At 46.0% G+C, this 18,545-nt stretch overlaps 1 protein-coding gene across 1 annotated transcript in view; it reads left to right on the top strand.

Moving 5' to 3' along the window:
• Positions 1–1,247: 1,247 nt before the first annotated feature.
• LOC309524287 (NADPH-dependent diflavin oxidoreductase 1-like) overlaps positions 1,248–18,545 on the top strand; it is a gene marked incomplete at its 5' end in the record, with an annotated part of 22,240 nt that continues 4,942 nt past the window's right edge. The window contains 11 exon segments of the mRNA XM_082208744.1: positions 1,248–1,346; positions 3,094–3,191; positions 4,879–4,931; positions 4,934–4,976; positions 5,930–6,031; positions 7,400–7,600; positions 8,640–8,761; positions 11,581–11,801; positions 14,277–14,384; positions 14,456–14,570; positions 18,324–18,470. Coding sequence (XP_082064870.1) covers positions 1,248–1,346; positions 3,094–3,191; positions 4,879–4,931; positions 4,934–4,976; positions 5,930–6,031; positions 7,400–7,600; positions 8,640–8,761; positions 11,581–11,801; positions 14,277–14,384; positions 14,456–14,570; positions 18,324–18,470 — 1,309 coding nt within the window.

Here is an 18,545-nt window from a genome sequence, read left to right as displayed (position 1 = left end):
TTTTTTCTTCCTCCCCCCGTTTTTTCCTTCTTTTCTTCCTCCCTTTCCCCCTTCTTATTTTTCTCCCTTTTCCCCTTCTTCTTTCTTCCATTTCTCTTTCCCTTTTTCCCTTCCTTTCTTCCATTTCTCTCTCCCTTTTTTCTTCCTCCCCCCGTTTTTTCCTTCTTTTTTCCCTCCCTTTTCCCCTTCTTATTTTTCTCCCTTTTTCCCTTCCTTTCTTCCATTTCTCTCTCCCTTTTTTCTTCCTCCCCCCGTTTTTTCCTTCTTTTTTCCCTCCCTTTTCCCCTTCTTATTTTTCTCCCTTTTTCCCTTCCTTTCTTCCATTTCTCCCTCCCTTTTTTCTTCCTCCCCCCGTTTTTTCCTTCTTTCTTCCTCCCTTTCCCCCTTCTTATTTTTCTCCCTTTTCCCTTCTTCTTTCTTCCATTTCTCTTTCCCTTTTTCCCTTCCTTTCTTCCATTTCTCTCTCCCTTTTTTCTTCCTCCCCCCGTTTTTTCCTTCTTTTTTCCCTCCCTTTTCCCCTTCTTATTTTTCTCCCTTTTTCCCTTCCTTTCTTCCATTTCTCTCTCCCTTTTTTCTTCCTCCCCCCGTTTTTTCCTTCTTTTTTCCCTCCCTTTTCCCCTTCTTATTTTTCTCCCTTTTCCCTTCCTTTCTTCCATTTCTCCCTCCCTTTTTTCTTCCTCCCCCCGTTTTTTCCTTCTTTTCTTCCTCCCTTTCCCCCTTCTTATTTTTCTCCCTTTTCCCCTTCTTCTTTCTTCCATTTCTCTTTCCCTTTTTCCCTTCCTTTCTTCCATTTCTCTCTCCCTTTTTTCTTCCTCCCCCCGTTTTTTCCTTCTTTTTTCCCTCCCTTTTCCCCTTCTTATTTTTCTCCCTTTTTCCCTTCCTTTCTTCCATTTCTCCCTCCCTTTTTTCTTCCTCCCCCCGTTTTTTCCTTCTTTTCTTCCTCCCTTTCCCCTTCTTATTTTTCTCCCTTTTCCCCTTCTTCTTTCTTCCATTTCTCTTTCCCTTTTTCCCTTCCTTTCTTCCATTTCTCCCTCCCTTTTTTCTTCCTCCCCCCGTTTTTTCCTTCTTTTCTTCCTCCCTTTCCCCCTTCTTATTTTTCTCCCTTTTCCCCTTCTTCTTTCTTCCATTTCTCTTTCCCTTTTTCCCTTCCTTTCTTCCATTTCTCCCTCCCTTTTTTCTTCCCCCCCCCGTTTCCCCCTTCTTTTCTTCCTTCTTTTTTCTTTTCTCTCTCTCACCTTTTTTCCTTCCTTTCTTCCCTCTTTCCTCAGGCCAAGCTGATCGAGGAGCCGCTGGCGATTTTCGTCTGTTCCACCACAGGGCAGGGAGATCCGCCGGATAACATGAAGGTTGGGGAAAAATTATATATAATATATATATTTAATGGATAATTATATATATATATTATATATATATAATATATAATATATATAAATATAATATATATAAATATATTAAATATATATATAAATATAAATATATATATATATATATATATATATATATATATAAACAAATATGTATATTTATTATATAAACATATGTAGTTATTATATAAATATATAATATAAATAAAAGTTATATATATATATAATAGAGGTGTTTATATCTATCTATCTATATCTCTATATATGTATATATGTATGTAAGCATATATATATATATATCTTTATAAATGTAAATATAAATAAATATATATATTTATAAATGAATAGATATATATATATTTATTATAAAAATATATAATATAAATATGTTTACGTTTACATCTATATTATATTTATATGAAACATTGTTTATATCTATATCTATATGTATGTATGTATAAATATATATATTTATACATATAAATAAATGCAAATAAAAATATAGATATTCCCTTTGAATTTCTTTATTAACCTTTGAGAAATTGAATGTCTTCAATATTAGAGATTATGATTTAATGTGTTTAACTGATAAAATGTTATTTATATGGTATATATATATATACACATATATGTATATATGTATGTATAAATATATATATTTATAATTTATAATCGAATTTCTTTATTAACCTTTGAGAAATTGAGTGTCTTCAATATTAGAGATTATGATTTAATGTCTTTAATTGATAACATGTTAATTATATCGTATATATATATATAGATATTTGCTTTCGTAGATTTTATTTCGTAGATATATTTCGTATATATAGATATACACATATATGTATATATGTATGTATAAATATATATATTTATAATTTATAATCGAATTTCTTTATTAACCTTTGAGAAATTGAGTGTCTTCAATATTAGAGATTATGATTTAATGTATTTAACTGATAAAATGTTATTAATATGGTATATATATATATATATATATATATATACACACATATATGTATATATGTATGTATAAATATATATATTTATAATTTATAATCGAATTTCTTTATTAACCTTTGAGAAATTGAGTGTCTTCAATATTAGAGATTATGATTTAATGTCTTTAATTGATAACATGTTAATTATATCGTATATATATATATAGATATACACATATATGTATATATGTATGTATAAATATATATATTTATAATTTATAATCGAATTTCTTTATTAACCTTTGAGAAATTGAGTGTCTTCAATATTAGAGATTATGATTTAATGTCTTTAATTGATAACATGTTAATTATATCGTATATATATATATAGATATACACATATATGTATATATATGTATAAATATATATATTTATAATTTATAATCGAATTTCTTTATTAACCTTTGAGAAATTGAGTGTCTTCAATATTAGAGATTATGATTTAATGTCTTTAATTGATAACATGTTAATTATATGGTACAAATAATATTACGTGTTATAATACCGTAATAATGTTATGTCTTAAATTTAATGTATTAAAAGATTAATACATCAAATATTAATATTTAATATTCAATATTTCATATATTAATATTTCATATAAGATCAACATTAAATATCAGTATTTAATATTTCATGTATTTAATTTAATTTAATTTGTGGAGTTTGGCTTCTTCCCGTTGGAAAATCCATAAAATCACTCATTTTTTTTTGATGTAAAAATCCAGAATTTCTGGAAGTTCCTCTTCCGGAAAAACCTGCCTCTCTCTGCTCTCTCCCGATTGGATTACGCCGTTTTGGGGCTGGGCGATTCCTCCTATCCCAAGTAAGTCCCTCTTTTTCCGCTTTCCCGGAAAAATCCGGGAAATCGGGAAAAAATCCGAAAATCCGGGGGGTACGGGGTGGGAAAACCCCGAGAAAAATGAGGAAAAAATTCCCGGGGAAAAGGAGAAAAATGGGGAAATCCAGGGGGAAAATGGGAAATTTTGGGGGGGGGGTGGAAAAACCGGGAAAATCTGGGGAAAGAATGGAATATCCGGGAAAATCTGGGGGGAATTGGAAAATCCCGAGAAAAATGGGAAAAAATGGGGAAAATCCAAGGGGAAATCATAAAATCCAGGGGGAAGAAAAATTGGGGAAATCTGGGGGGGAAATGGGAAAAATCCGGAGGGGGGGAATGGGAAATTTTGGGGGGATATTGGGAAAAATGGGGAAATCTGGGGAAATAATGGAATATCTGGGGAAATCTAGGGGGAAATCCCGGGAAAAATGGGGGGAAATGGGAAAATCCGGGGGGAAATGGGGAAAATGGGAAATTCGGGGGGGGGAGGTTGGAAAATCTGGGGAAATAATGGAATATCCGGGGAAATCTAGGGGAAATCCCGGGAAAAATGGGGGGATTGGAAAATCCGGGGGGAAATGGGGAAAAATGGGAAATTCGGGGGGGGGGAGGTTGGAAAATCTGGGGAAATAATGGAATATCCGGGGAAATCTAGGGGGAAATCCCGGGAAAAATGGGGGGAAATGGGAAAATCCGGGGGGAAATGGGGAAAAATGGGAAATTCGGGGGGGGGGGTTGGAAAATCTGGGGAAATAATGGAATATCCGGGAAAATCTAGGGGGAAATCCCGGGAAAAATGGGGGAAATGGGAAAATCCGGGGGGAAATGGGGGAAAATGGGAAATTCGGGGGGGGAGGTTGGAAAATCTGGGGAAATAATGGAATATCCGGGAAAATCTAGGGGGAAATCCCGAGAAAAATGGGGGGGGGATGGGAAAATCCGGGGGGAAATGGGGAAAAATGGGAAATTCGGGGGGGGGGAGGTTGGAAAATCTGGGGAAATAATGGAATATCCGGGAAAATCTAGGGGGAAATCCCGAGAAAAATGGGGGGAAATGGGAAAATCCGGGGGGGAATGGGGAAAAATGGGAAATTCGGGGGGGGGAGGTTGGAAAATCTGGGGAAATAATGGAATATCCGGGGAAATCTAGGGGGAAATCCCGGGAAAAATGGGGGGAAATGGGAAAATCCGGGGGGAAATGGGGAAAAATGGGAAATTCGGGGGGGGAGGTTGGAAAATCTGGGGAAATAATGGAATATCCGGGGAAATCTAGGGGGAAATCCCGAGAAAAATGGGGGGGATTGGAAAATCCGGGGGGAAATGGGGAAAAATGGGAAATTCGGGGGGGGAGGTTGGAAAATCTGGGGAAATAATGGAATATCCGGGGAAATCTAGGGGGAAATCCCGGGAAAAATGGGGGGGATTGGAAAATCCGGGGGAAATGGGGAAAAATGGGAAATTCGGGGGGGAGGTTGGAAAATCTGGGAAATAATGGAATATCCGGGGAAATCTAGGGGGAAATCCCGAGAAAAATGGGGGGGATTGGAAAATCCGGGGGGAAATGGGGAAAAATGGGAAATTCGGGGGGGGGGAGGTTGGAAAATCTGGGGAAATAATGGAATATCCGGGGGGAAATTTGGGATTTATTCTTTTTAATTTCCCGCCTCTCCAGGTTCAATTTTGTGGCCAAGAAACTTCACAAGCGGCTTGGCCAGTTGGGGGCTGCCCCCTCCTTCCGCCCGCTTTGGGGGACGACCGGCACGATTTGGGGTGAGTCTATTATTAATATTAATAATATTAATAATATTATTAATAATATTGATAATATTAATAATATTATTAATAATATTATTAATATTATTAATATTTTATTTTTTATCATATTAGGTTTTATTATCGTTATTGCTACTCTTTTATATGATCACATAATATAAGGTAGTAGCAATAACGATAATAAAGCATAACAGAATAAAAATCAAACAATGATATTTATAATAATATTAATAGCAGTAACATTGCTATTATTCTTGTTCTTATTATTATGGTATTAAAGTATGTTATCTTATTATTCTTATTTTATATTCTTGTTATGGTTATTCTTGTTTTATTCTATTATGTTTTATTATTCCTATTATTGTTGTGGTTATTATGTTTTATTGTTGTTATTATTTTATATTATATTACTGCTGTTATTGTTATTATTATTATGTTATTAGATCCATATTATATTACTGTTATTTTATTAAATTGTGTTATGTTATTACTTTATGTTTTATTGTTGTTATTATTTTATATTATATTACTGCTGTTATTGTTATTATTATGATGTTATTAGATCCATATTATATTACTGTTATTTTATTAAATTGTGTTATGTTATTACTTTATGTTTTATTGTTGTTATTATTTTATATTATATTACTGCTGTTATTGTTATTATTATGATGTTATTAGATCCATATTATATTATTGTTATTTTATTAAATTGTGTTATGTTATTACTTTATTAAATTGTTATATTATCATTGTTATTATTATTGTCCTTGTTATTTTATTATATTATGTTTTATTATGATTATGATTATTTTATATTATGTTATATTATTGTTGTTATTGTTATTATTATTATATGCTGAAATTTACCCTGAAGATGCTAAAATTTATTATTATTATTATTATTATTATTATTAATGACCGCTGGATCCCTTTCTGTCCTCCTGCAGGCCGGACGCCGCAGTGGATCCCTGGCTAGCGGATCTCTGGGAGAAGATCCTGTCTCTGTATCCTCTTCCTCCCGGCCTGGAAATCCTGAGTCCGGACGTCCTGTAAGCAATATTATTCTAATTTATTAAATTATTATTATTATTATTATTATTATTATTATTATTAAAGGATTGAATAATTCAAATAAACGAAATGATTATTCTGAACGTAAATGATTTCATTATTCTGAAATATTCTGAAATGGTAAGTTATTCGGATAGATGTTGAGCCAGGCATCCCACCGCTTATTATTATTATTATTATTATTATTATTATTATTATTATCATTATCATTATTATTATTTGTTGGATGCCCAGCTCAACGTTAGCTGCTTATTATTATTATTATTATTCCAACTTCTTCTTTCCCCCTTCTTCTTTAATATTATTATTATTATTATTATTATTATTATTATTATTATTATTATTATTTTGTTGGATGCCCAGCTCAACATCTTCTTCTTCTTCTTCTTCTTCTTCTTATTCCAACCTCTTCTTTCATAAATTATTATTATTATTATTATTATTATTATTATTATTATTATTATTATTATTATTATTATTATTCCAACCTCCTCTTTCATAAAAAGATGAATTATATTATTATTATTATTATTATTATTATTATTATTATTATTATCATTATCATTTGTTGGATGCCCAGCTCAACATATTCTTCTTCTTCTTCTTCTTCTTCTTCCAACCTCCTCTTTCATAATAAGATGAATTTATTATTATTATTATTATTATTATTATTATTATTATTATTCCAACCTCCTCTTTCATAATAAGATGAATTATATTATTATTATTATTATTATTATTATTATTATTATTCCAACCTCTTTCATAATAAGATGAATCATATTTTATTATTATTATTATTATTATTATTATTATTATTATTATTATTATTATTATTATTATTATTCCAACCTCTTCTTTCATAATAAGATGAATTATACTATTATTATTATTATTATTCCAACCTCTTCTTTCATAATAAGATGAATTTATTATTATTACTCTTATTATTATTATTATTATTATTATTATTATTATTATTCCAACCTCCTCTTTCATAATAAGATGAATTATATTATTATTATTATTATTATTATTATTATTATTATTATTATTCCAACCTCTTCTTTCATAATAAGATGAATTATATTATTATTATTATTATTATTATTGTTATTGTTATTGTTATTATTGTTATTATTATTATTACCTCCTCTTTCATAACAAGATGAATTATACTATTATTATTATTCCAACATCTTCTTTCATAATAAGATGAGTTATTATTATTATTATTCCAACCTCTTCTTTCATAATAAGATGAGTTATTATTATTATTATTATTATTATTATTATTATTATTATTATTATTGATTATTATTATTATTATTCCTCTCCCCTTCCAGCTTGCCCTCCCGCTTTGTCTTCCGCTTCCTAGACGACGGCGACGACGGCGACCAATCAGAACCTCCCGAACCCGAGGCGGGACCCCCGTGCGAATCCCGCCCCTTCCTGGCCCGGGTGCTGACCAATCAGAGAGTGACGTCCGAGTCGCACTTCCAGGACGTCCGGCTGATCGAGTTGGACATTTCCGGATCCGGGATCGAGTGGGTTTCATTTATTAAAATATTAATAATAAGAAGAATAAGAAGACAACATAATAATACATAATAATAAATAACGTATTAGGTATTATTATTATGTATTATTATCATGTTGTTGTTAATACTACTACTATTATTATTATTATTATTATTATTATTATTATTATTCCAGGAACTGATAGGGAGGCAGGAATACAGAATTAATAATAATAATAATAATAATAATAATAATAATAATAATAATAATAAAAAATAATGATACTTGCAGCTGATGGGGAGCCAGGTATACAACCTCTAAGTATTATTATTATTATTCCAGGAACTGATAATAATTAGAGGTTGTATACCTGGCTCCCCATCAGCTGCAAGCAAGCATCATTATTTAATAATAATAATAATAATAATAATAATAATAATAATAATATGATGCTCTTTTGATCGCTGTCCGCTTCCACCCCATTAAAACTCCCATTAATAATAATAATAGTAATAATAGTAGTAATAATAATAATAATAATAATATGCTCTTTTGATCGCTGTCCGCTTCCACCCCATTAAAACTCCCATTATTAATAATAATAATATGCTCTTTTGATCGCTGTCCGCTTCTACCCCATTAAAACTCCCATTAATAATAATAATAATAATAATAATAATATGCTCTTTTGATCGCTGCCCGCTTCCACCCCATTAAAACTCCCAATAATAATAATAATAATAATAATAATAATAATAAATAATGATGCTTGCAGCTGGTGGGGAGCCAGGAATACAACTTATTATTATTATTATTATTATTATTATTATTATTATTATTATTATTATTATTATTCCAGCAACCGATAGGGAGCCAGGCATACAAAATACATGCTAATAATAATAATAATAATAATAATAATTGCTATTATTAAATTCTAGTTATAAATTACATTATTAAATGCTAATAATAAATGCTATTATTATTATTATTATTATTATTATTATTATTATTCCAGCTAATAATAATAATAATAATAATTATAGCGCTACGTTTCCCCCCCAGGGCCGCCGCCGGCGACGTCGCCATGGTCGCCCCTAGCAACGCCCCGGAGGACGTCGCCCTCTTCTGCCGCCTCTTGAACCTGGATCCAGAACGCCGCTTTGTCGTCCGGCCGGCCGAGGAAGGTGCGCTATAGTTCCCAGTACCCAGTTCCCAGTGCTATGGTTCCCAGCGCCTGGTTCCCAGTGCCATTTCCCCAGTGCTATGGTTCCCGGCACCTGGTTCCCAGTGCCATTCCCCCAGTGCTATGGTTCCCAGCGCCTGGTTTCCAGTATGTGGGTCCCCAGCGCCCAGTTTTCCCCAGTGCTATGGTTCCCAGCGCCTGGTTTCCAGTATGTGGTTCCCAGCGCCCGGTTTTCCCCAGTGCTATGGTTCCCAGCGCCTGGTTTCCAGTATGTGGTTCCCAGTACCTCGTTTCCAGTATCTGGTTCCCAGCGCCTGGTTTCGAGCGCTACGGTTCCCAGTGCTATGGTTCCCAGCGCCTGGTTCCCAGTGCCATTTCCCCAGTGCTATGGTTCCCAGCGCCTGGTTTCCAGTATGTGGTTCCCAGCGCCCGGTTTTCCCCAGTGCTATGGTTCCCAGCGCCTGGTTTCCAGTATGTGGTTCCCAGTACCTCGTTTCCAGTATCTGGTTCCCAGCGCCTGGTTTCGAGCGCTACGGTTCCCAGTGCTATGGTTCCCAGCGCCTGGTTCCCAGTGCCATTTCCCCAGTGCTACGGTTCCCGGCGCCTGGTTCAGTATCTGGTTCCCAGCGCCTGGTTCCCAGTGCCTTTCCCCCAGTGCCATGGTTCCCGGCGCCTGGTTCCCAGTGCCATTTCCCCAGTGCTACGGTTCCCGGCCCCTGGTTCCCAGTGCCATTTCCCCAGTGCTATGGTTCCCAGCGCCTGGTTTCCAGTGCCATGGTTCCCAGTGCCACAGTTCCCAGCACCATAGCTCCCAGCGCTATAGTTCCCAGTGCCTGGTTCCCAGTGCCACAGTTCCCAGCGCCTTGTTCCCAGCGCTACAATTCCCAAGGCCTAGTTCCCAGCGCCATAGCTCTCAGCGCTATAGTTCCCAGCGCCTGGTTCCCAGCGCTACAGTTCCCAGCGCCACATTTCCCAGTGCCTACTTCCCAGTGCTACAGTTCCCAGCGCTACAGTTCCCAGCGCCACATTTCCCAGTGCCTACTCCCCAGTGCTACAGTTCCCAGCGCTACAGTTCCCAGCGCTACAATTCCCAAGGCCTACTTCCCCGTGCTACAATTCCCAGCGCTACAATTCCCAGCGCTATAGTTCCCAGCGCTACAACTCCCAGCGCTAGTTCCCAGCGCTACCGTTCCCAGCGCCTAGTTCCCAGTGCTATATTTCCCAGCGCCTGATTCCCAGCGCTACAGTTCCCAGCGCTACAATTCCCAGTGCTACAATTCCCAGCGCTACAATACCCTGCGCTACAATTCCCAGCGCCTGGTTCCCAGCACCATAGCTCCCAGCGCTACAATTCCCAGCGCTACAATTCCCAGTGCTAGTACCCTGCGCTACAATTCCCAGTGCTACAGTTCCCAGCGCTACAATTCCCAAGGCCTAGTTCCCAGTGCCACACTTCCCAGCGCCTAGTTCCCAGCGCCATAGCTCCCCGCGCTACAGTTCCCAGCGCTACAATTCCCAGTGCTACAATTCCCAGCGCCTACTTCTCAGCGCTACAGTTCCCAGCCCTACAATTCCCAAGGCCTACTCCCCAGCGCTACAGTTCCCAGCGCCTACTTCCCAGCGCCATAGCTCCCCATGCTACAGTTCCCAGAGCTACAATTCCCAAGGCCTCCTTCCCAGCGCTACAGTTCCCAGCGCTATAGTTCCCAGTGCCTACTTCCCCACGCTACAATTCCCAGCGCTACAATTCCCAGCGCTACAGTTCCCAGCGCTACAATTCCCAGCGCTACAATACCCTGCGCTACAATTCCCAGCGCCTGGTTCCCAGCACCATAGCTCCCAGCGCTATAGTTCCCAGCGCTACAATTCCCAGTGCCCTAGTTCCCAGTGCTACAATTCCCAGCGCCTGATTCCCAGCGCTACAGTTCCCAGCGCTACAATTCCCAGTGCTACAATTCCCAGCGCTACAATACCCTGCGCTACAATTCCCAGCGCCTGGTTCCCAGCACCATAGCTCCCAGCGCTACAGTTCCCAGCGCTACAATTCCCAGTGCCTACTTCCCAGTGCTACAATTCCCAGCGCTACAATTCCCAGCGCCCACTTCCAGCGCTAGTTCCCAGCACTATAGTTCCCAGTGCCATAGCTCCCAGCGCTACAATTCCCAGCGCCTACTTCCCAGCGCCTACTTCCCTGCACTACAATTCCCAGCGCCACAGTTCCCAGCGCTATAGTTCCCAGCGCTACAACTCCCAGCGCTACAATTCCCAGCATCTTGTTCCCAGCACCATAGCTCCCAGCGCTATAGTTCCCAGCGCTACAATTCCCAGTGCCCTAGTTCCCAGTGCTACAATTCCCAGCGCCTACTTCCCAGCGCCTACTTCCCTGCACTACAATTCCCAGCGCCACAGTTCCCAGCGCTATAGTTCCCAGCGCTACAATTCCCAGCGTCTTGTTCCCAGCACCATAGCTCCCAGCGCTATAGTTCCCAGCGCTACAATTCCCAGTGCCCTAGTTCCCAGCGCTACAATTCCCAGCGCCTGATTCCCAGCGCTACAATTCCCAGCGCTACAACTCCCAGCGCTACAACTCCCAGTGCTACAATTCCCAGCGCTACAATACCCTGCGCTACAATTCCCAGCGCCTGGTTCCCAGCACCATAGCTCCCAGCGCTACAGTTCCCAGCGCTACAATTCCCAGTGCCCTAGTTCCCAGCGCTACAATTCCCAATGCCTGATTCCCAGCGCTACAACTCCCAGCGCTACAACTCCCAGCGCTACAACTCCCAGCGCCTTCTAACGCCAAATCTCTCCCCCCGCCAGGCGCCGCGCTACCGTTCCCGCTCCCCCAGCCCTGCACCGTCCGGCGCCTGGTGCAAAACCACCTGGACCTCGCCCGAACGCCCCGGCGCTCCTTCTTCGAACTCGCCGCCCTGCTCTCGCCCGACGCCCGCGAGCGGGAGAAGCTGGCCGACTTCGCCTCGGCGCCCGGTCAGGAGGAGCTGTACGCCTACTGCCACCGGGTGCGGCGCACCACGCTGGAGGTGGGTGGGGTTGGGGAGTCGTAGCGCGCCGGGCGCCGGGCGCTACGGTTCCCAGTGCCAGCGGCTGCGCCTGGTTTTCAGGGTGGGTTTGGGCGCTACGGTTCCCAGCGGACAATGGTGGAGGTGGGTGGGATTGTGGGAGTTGTAGCGCGCCGGGTGCGGGGTGTCGGCGGGTCTGGTTTGGGAGTTGTAGCGCGCCGGGTGCCAGGTTCCCAGGGCATGTTGCCAGTTCCCATAATGATGGATGATTGACGGGGTGGACAGGGTGATTGGCGGGGAATCATGGCGGCTGGAAGATCCCAGGATGATTGACAGGATGATTGACGGGGAGTAATGGTGGCTTGGATCTCCCAGGATGATTGACAGGGGTGACGAATGGCGGCTGGAAGATCCCAGGACGATTGACAGGGGAGGGTTAGATTGATTGACAGGGAGTGAATGGCGGCGGCAATCTCCCAGGATGATTGACAGGATGATTGACAGGGGGAATAATGACGGCTGGAAGATCCCAGGATGATTGACAGGGGGAATAATGATGGATGATTGACAGGAGGGTGGACAGGATGATTGACGTTGGGAATAATGATGGATGATTGACAGGAGGGTGGACAGGATGATTGACAGGGGGAATGATGATTGACAGGGGGCTTGACAGGATGATTGACAGGTGGAATAATGATGGATGATCGACAGGGGGTTGGACAGGATGATTGACAGGGGGAAGAATGGCTGCTGGAATATCCCAGGATGATTGACAGGGGGAATAATGATGGATGATTGACAGGGGGTGGACAGGATGATTGACAGGGGGAATAACGATGGATGATTGACAGGGGGGTGGACAGGATGATTGGCAGGGGGAATAATGGCGGCTGGAAGATCCCAAGATGATTGACAGGGGGAATAATGATGGATGATTGACGGGGTTGACAGGATGATTGACAGGGGGAATAATGGCAGCTGGAAGATCCCAGGACGATTGACAGGGGGAAGAATGATGGATGATTGACAGGGGGGGTGGACATGATGATTGACAGGGGGGACAAATGGCGGCTGGTCTCTCCCAGGACGATTGACAGGGGGAAGAATGATGGATGATTAACATGGGGTGGACAGGATGATTGACAGGGGGAATAATGGCCGCTGGAATCTCCCAGGATGATTGACAGGGGAGGGTTAGATTGATTGACAGGATAGCAGGGAGTGAATGGCGGCTGGAATCTCCCAGGATGATTGACAGGGGGAAGAATGATTGATGATTGACAGGGGGTTGGCAGGATGATTGACAGGGGGAATAATGATGGATGATTGACAGGGGGTGGACAGGATGATTGACAGGGGGTGGACAGGATGATTGACAGGGGAATAATGATGGATGATTGACAGCGGGCTTGACAGGATGATTGACAGGGGGAATAATGGCGGCTCGAATCTCCCAGGATGATTGACAGGGGAGGGTTAGATTGATTGACAGGACAGTGGGGAGCGAATGGCGGCTGGAATCTCCCAGGATGATTGACAGGATGATTGACAGGGGGAAGAATGGTGGCTGGGCTCTCCCAGGATGATTGACAGGGGGAAGAATGATGGATGATTGACAGGGGGGTTGACAGGATGATTGACAGGGGGAAGAATGGCGTCTGGAAGATCCCAGGATGATTGACAGGGGGAATAATGGCGGTTGGGCTCTCCCAGGATGATTGACAGGGGAAATAATGGCGGATGATTGACAGGAGGAAGAATGATTGATGATTGACAGGGGCTTGACCGGATGATTGACAGGGGGAATAATGGCGGCTGGGATATCCTAGGATGATTGACAGGGGGGACGATTGGCAGATGATTGACAGGGGGGACGAATGGCGGCTGGCCTCTCCCAGGACGATTGACAGGGGGAATGAGGATTGACAGGGGGTGGACAGGATGATTGACAGGGGGGACGAATGGCGGCTGGAAGCTCCCAGGGGAATAATGATGGATGATTGACAGGGGGGTTGATTGACAGGGGGGTGGACAGGATGATTGACAGGGGGGATCATGGCGGCTGGAATCTCCCAGGACGATTGACAGGGGGGAATCATGATGGATGATTGACAGGATGATTGACAGGGGGGACGAACGGCGTCCGTTCTCTCCCAGGGCGATTGACAGCCGGGCGGGCCGGCGTGATGGACAGCCGGCCGAACCCTCCCTCTTCCCCAACCCCCCCTTTCATTGGCTGCGCCGCCCCCTTCGCCCCGCCCCCTCCCTTCTGATTGGCAGGCTGGGGGCGCTACGGTTCCCGGCGCCCGCCTGCGCTACAAACGCCGGCCTCTCCCCGGACGATTGACAGCCGGCCGAACCCTCCCTCTCCCCCCCCTCTGATTGGCCCTTTGGCCCCCTTCGCCCCGCCCCCTCCCTCCTCATTGGCCGGACGGCGCTACGGTTCCCAGCGCCCGCCTGCGCTACAACTCCCTTCTCTCTCCCCGGCGCCAGGTCCTGACCGACTTCCCCCGGACGGCCTCCGCCTTGCCACTCAACCTCGCCTTGGATCTCATCCCTCGCACCCGCGCCCGGCCCTTCTCCCTGGCCTCCTCCCCGCAGGTGAGTCCGGGCGCTAGTTTCCCGTCCCCGCGCTACAATTCCCGCGCTACAACTCCCGCTTCTCCCGCCAGGCGCTGCCCCACCGCCTCCAGCTATTGGTCGCCGTCGTGCGCTACAGGACGCGCCTGGCCACGCCCCGGACCGGGCTCTGCTCCAATTGGCTGGCATCCCTCGACCCGGCGCAGGGTGAGTTGCAGCGCGGGCGCCGAATGCGCTACGTTTCTCGGGGCGCCGGCGCTACGTTTCTCTTGTCAATGGGCTGGGTGTCTGCGCTACGTTTCTCCTGGGTGCGCTACGTTTCTCGTGGCGCCTGCGCTACGTTTCTCATAGGCGCCCGTGCTATGTTTCTCCTGGGCGCCCGCGCTGTTTCTCCTGGGCGCCTGCGCTACGTTTCTCCTGGGCGCCCGCGCTACGTTTCTCCTGGGCGCCCGCGCTATGTTTCTCCTGGGCGCCCGCGCTACGTTTCTCCTGGGCGCCCGCGCTATGTTTCTCCTGGGCGCCCGCGCTACGTTTCTCCTGTCCATGTTCTGGGCGCCTGCGCTATGTTTCTCCTGGGCGCCCGCGCTATGTTTCTCCTGTCAGTGTTCTGGGCGCCTGCGCTACGTTTCTCTTCTCAATGGGCTGGGCGCCTGCGCTACGTTTCTCCTGTCCATGTTCTGGGCGCCTGCGCTACGTTTCCCCTGGGCGCACATGCTATGTTTCTCATGCCAACATGCTAAGCACCCGCGCTATGTTTCTCCTGTCCATGTTCTGGGCGCCTGCGCTACGTTTCCCCTGGGCGCACATGCTATGTTTCTCAGGTCAACATGCTGGGCGCATGCGCTATGTTTCTCCTGTCCATGTTCTGGGCGCCTGCGCTACGTTTCCCCTGGGCGCACATGCTATGTTTCTCATGCCAACATGCTAAGCACCCGCGCTACGTTTCTCCTGTCCATGTTCTAGGCGCCTGCGCTACGTTTCCCCTGGGCGCACATGCTATGTTTCTCATGCCAACATGCTAAGCACCCGCGCTACGTTTCTCCTGTCCATGTTCTGGGCGCCTGCGCTACGTTTCCCCTGGGCGCACATGCTATGTTTCTCAGGTCAACATGCTGGGCGCATGCGCTATGTTTCTCCTGTCCATGTTCTGGGCGCCTGCGCTACGTTTCCCCTGGGCGCACATGCTATGTTTCTCATGCCAACATGCTAAGCACCCGCGCTACGTTTCTCCTGTCCATGTTCTAGGCGCCTGCGCTACGTTTCCCCTGGGCGCACATGCTATGTTTCTCATGCCAACATGCTAAGCACCCGCGCTACGTTTCTCCTGTCCATGTTCTGGGCGCCTGCGCTACGTTTCCCCTGGGCGCACATGCTATGTTTCTCAGGTCAACATGCTGGGCGCATGCGCTATGTTTCTCCTGTCCATGTTCTGGGCGCCTGCGCTACGTTTCCCCTGGGCGCACATGCTATGTTTCTCATGCCAACATGCTAAGCACCCGCGCTATGTTTCTCCTGTCCATGTTCTAGGCGCCTGCGCTACGTTTCCCCTGGGCGCACATGCTATGTTTCTCATGCCAACATGCTAAGCACCCGCGCTATGTTTCTCCTGTCCATGTTCTGGGCGCCTGCGCTACGTTTCCCCTGGGCGCACATGCTATGTTTCTCATGCCAACATGCTAAGCACCCGCGCTATGTTTCTCCTGTCCATGTTCTAGGCGCCTGCGCTACGTTTCCCCTGGGCGCACATGCTATGTTTCTCATGCCAACATGCTAAGCACCCGCGCTACGTTTCTCCTGTCCTTGTTCTGGGCGCCCGTGCTACGTTTCTCCTGTCAATGGGCTGGGCGCCTGCGCTACGTTTCTCCTGGGCGCCCGCGCTAGGTTTCTCATGCCAACATGCTGGGCGCCCGCGCTACGTTTCTCTTGCTAGGGCCCATCCGAATGCCAAGGCAGGACCTGGCGCCTGCGCTACGTTTCCCATAGTACCCACCCATCACTAGATGCCCACGCTACGTTTCCCATAGTACCCACCCATCGCCAGGCGCCTGCGCTACGTTTCCCATAGTACCTACCCATCACTAGATGCCCACGCTACGTTTCCCATAGTACCCACCCCTCGCCAGGCGCCCGCGCTACGTTTCCCAAACCTGATGCCCGCGCTACGTTTCCCATATCACCTACCCATCACTAGACGCCCGTGCTACGTTTCCCATAGTACCTACCCATTACTAGGCGCCCGCGCTATGTTTCCCGTAGCACCCACCCCTCGCCCAGCGCCCGCGCTACGTTTCCCGAACCTGACGTCCGCGCTACGTTTCCCATAGTACCTACCCATCACTAGACGCCCGCGCTACATTTCCCATAGTACCCACCCATCACTAGACGCCCGCGCTACGTTTCCCATAGTACCCACCCATCACCAGGTGCCCACGCTACGTTTCCCATAGTACCTTCCCATCACCAGACGCCCGCGCTACGTTTCCCATAGTACCTACCCATTACTAGACGCCCGCGCTACGTTTCCCATAGTACCCACCCATCACCAGACGCCCACGCTACGTTTCCCATAGTACCTACCCATCACCAGACGCCCGCGCTACGTTTCCCATAGTACCCACCCATCACCAGGCGCCCGCGCTACGTTTCCCATAGCACCCATCCCTCGCCAGGCGCCCGCGCTACGTTTCCCAAACCTCACATCCGCGCTACGTTTCCCATAGTGCCCACCCATTACTAGCCCCCCGCGCTACGTTTCCCATAGTACCCACCCATCACCAGGCGCCCGCGCTACGTTTCCCATAGTACCTACCCATCACCAGATGCCCGCGCTACGTTTCCCATATTGCCCACCCATCACCAGGCGCCCGCGCTACGTTTCTCATAGTACCTACCCGTCACCAGGCGCCCATAGCGCCCAGCCCTCGCTAGGCGCCCGCGCTACATTTCCCAAACCTGACACCCGCGCTACATTTCCCAGAATACCTATCCATCACCAGGCGCCCGGGCTACGTTTCCCATAGTACCTACCCATCACTAGATGCCCGCGCTACGTTTCCCATAGTACCTACCCATCACCAGACGCCCACGCTACGTTTCCCATAGTACCCACCCATCACCAGACGCCCGCGCTACGTTTCCCATAGTACCCACCCATCACCAGACGCCCGCGCTACGTTTCCCATAGTACCCACCCATCACCAGGCGCCCGCGCTACGTTTCCCATAGTACCTACCCATCACTAGATGCCCGCGCTACGTTTCCCATAGTACCTACCCATCACCAGACGCCCGCGCTACGTTTCCCATAGTACCTACCCATCACCAGACGCCCGCGCTACGTTTCCCATAGTACCTTGGCACCCGCGCTACGTTTCCCATAGTACCCACCCATCACCAGACGGCCACGCTACGTTTCCCATAGTACCTACCCATCACCAGATGCCCGCGCTACGTTTCCCATAGCACCCATCCCTCGCCCGGCGCCCGCGCTACATTTCCCCATAGCACCCACCCCTCACCAGGCGCCCGCGCTACGTTTCCCAAACCTGACGCCCGCGCTACGTTTCCCATAGTACCTACCCATCACCAGGCGCCCGCGCTACGTTTCCCATAGTACCCACCCATCACCAGGCGCCTGCGCTACGTTTCCCATAGTACCTACCCATCACCAGGCGCCTGCGCTACTTTTCCCATAGTACCTACCCGTCACCAGGCGCCCATAGTGCCCAGCCCTCGCTAGGCGCCCGCGCTACATTTCCCAGAATACCTACCCATTACTAGGCGCCCGCGCTACATTTCCCATAGCACCCATCCCTCGCCCGGCGCCCGCGCTACATTTCCCATAGCACCCATCCCTCGCCCGGCGCCCGCGCTACGTTTCCCATAATACCTACCCCTCGCCCGGCGCCCGCGCTACGTTTCCCGACCCTGACGCCCGCGCTACCTTTCTCCGCCCCCGCAGGCGCCGCCCACGTCCCCCTGTGGGTGAAGAAGGGGGCGCTACGGTTCCCGCCGGACCCCGAGACGCCCGTCGTGATGGTGGCGCCCGGCACCGGGGTGGCGCCCTTCCGGGCCGCCCTGCAGGAACGCGTCGCGCAGGGGAAGAGAGGTGGGCGGGATTTGCATGGGATTTGAATAAGGGGCGGGGCGTGAATAAATTATTGTTATTATTATTATTTTCATT

The sequence above is a fragment of the Podarcis vaucheri genome, assembly GCF_965113315.1.
Source record: "Podarcis vaucheri genome assembly, chromosome: Z".
Lineage (NCBI taxonomy): Eukaryota > Metazoa > Chordata > Lepidosauria > Squamata > Lacertidae > Podarcis > Podarcis vaucheri.
The sequence above is the reverse complement of the archived record's forward strand: the minus strand, read 5'-3'. Positions and strand labels throughout refer to the sequence as shown.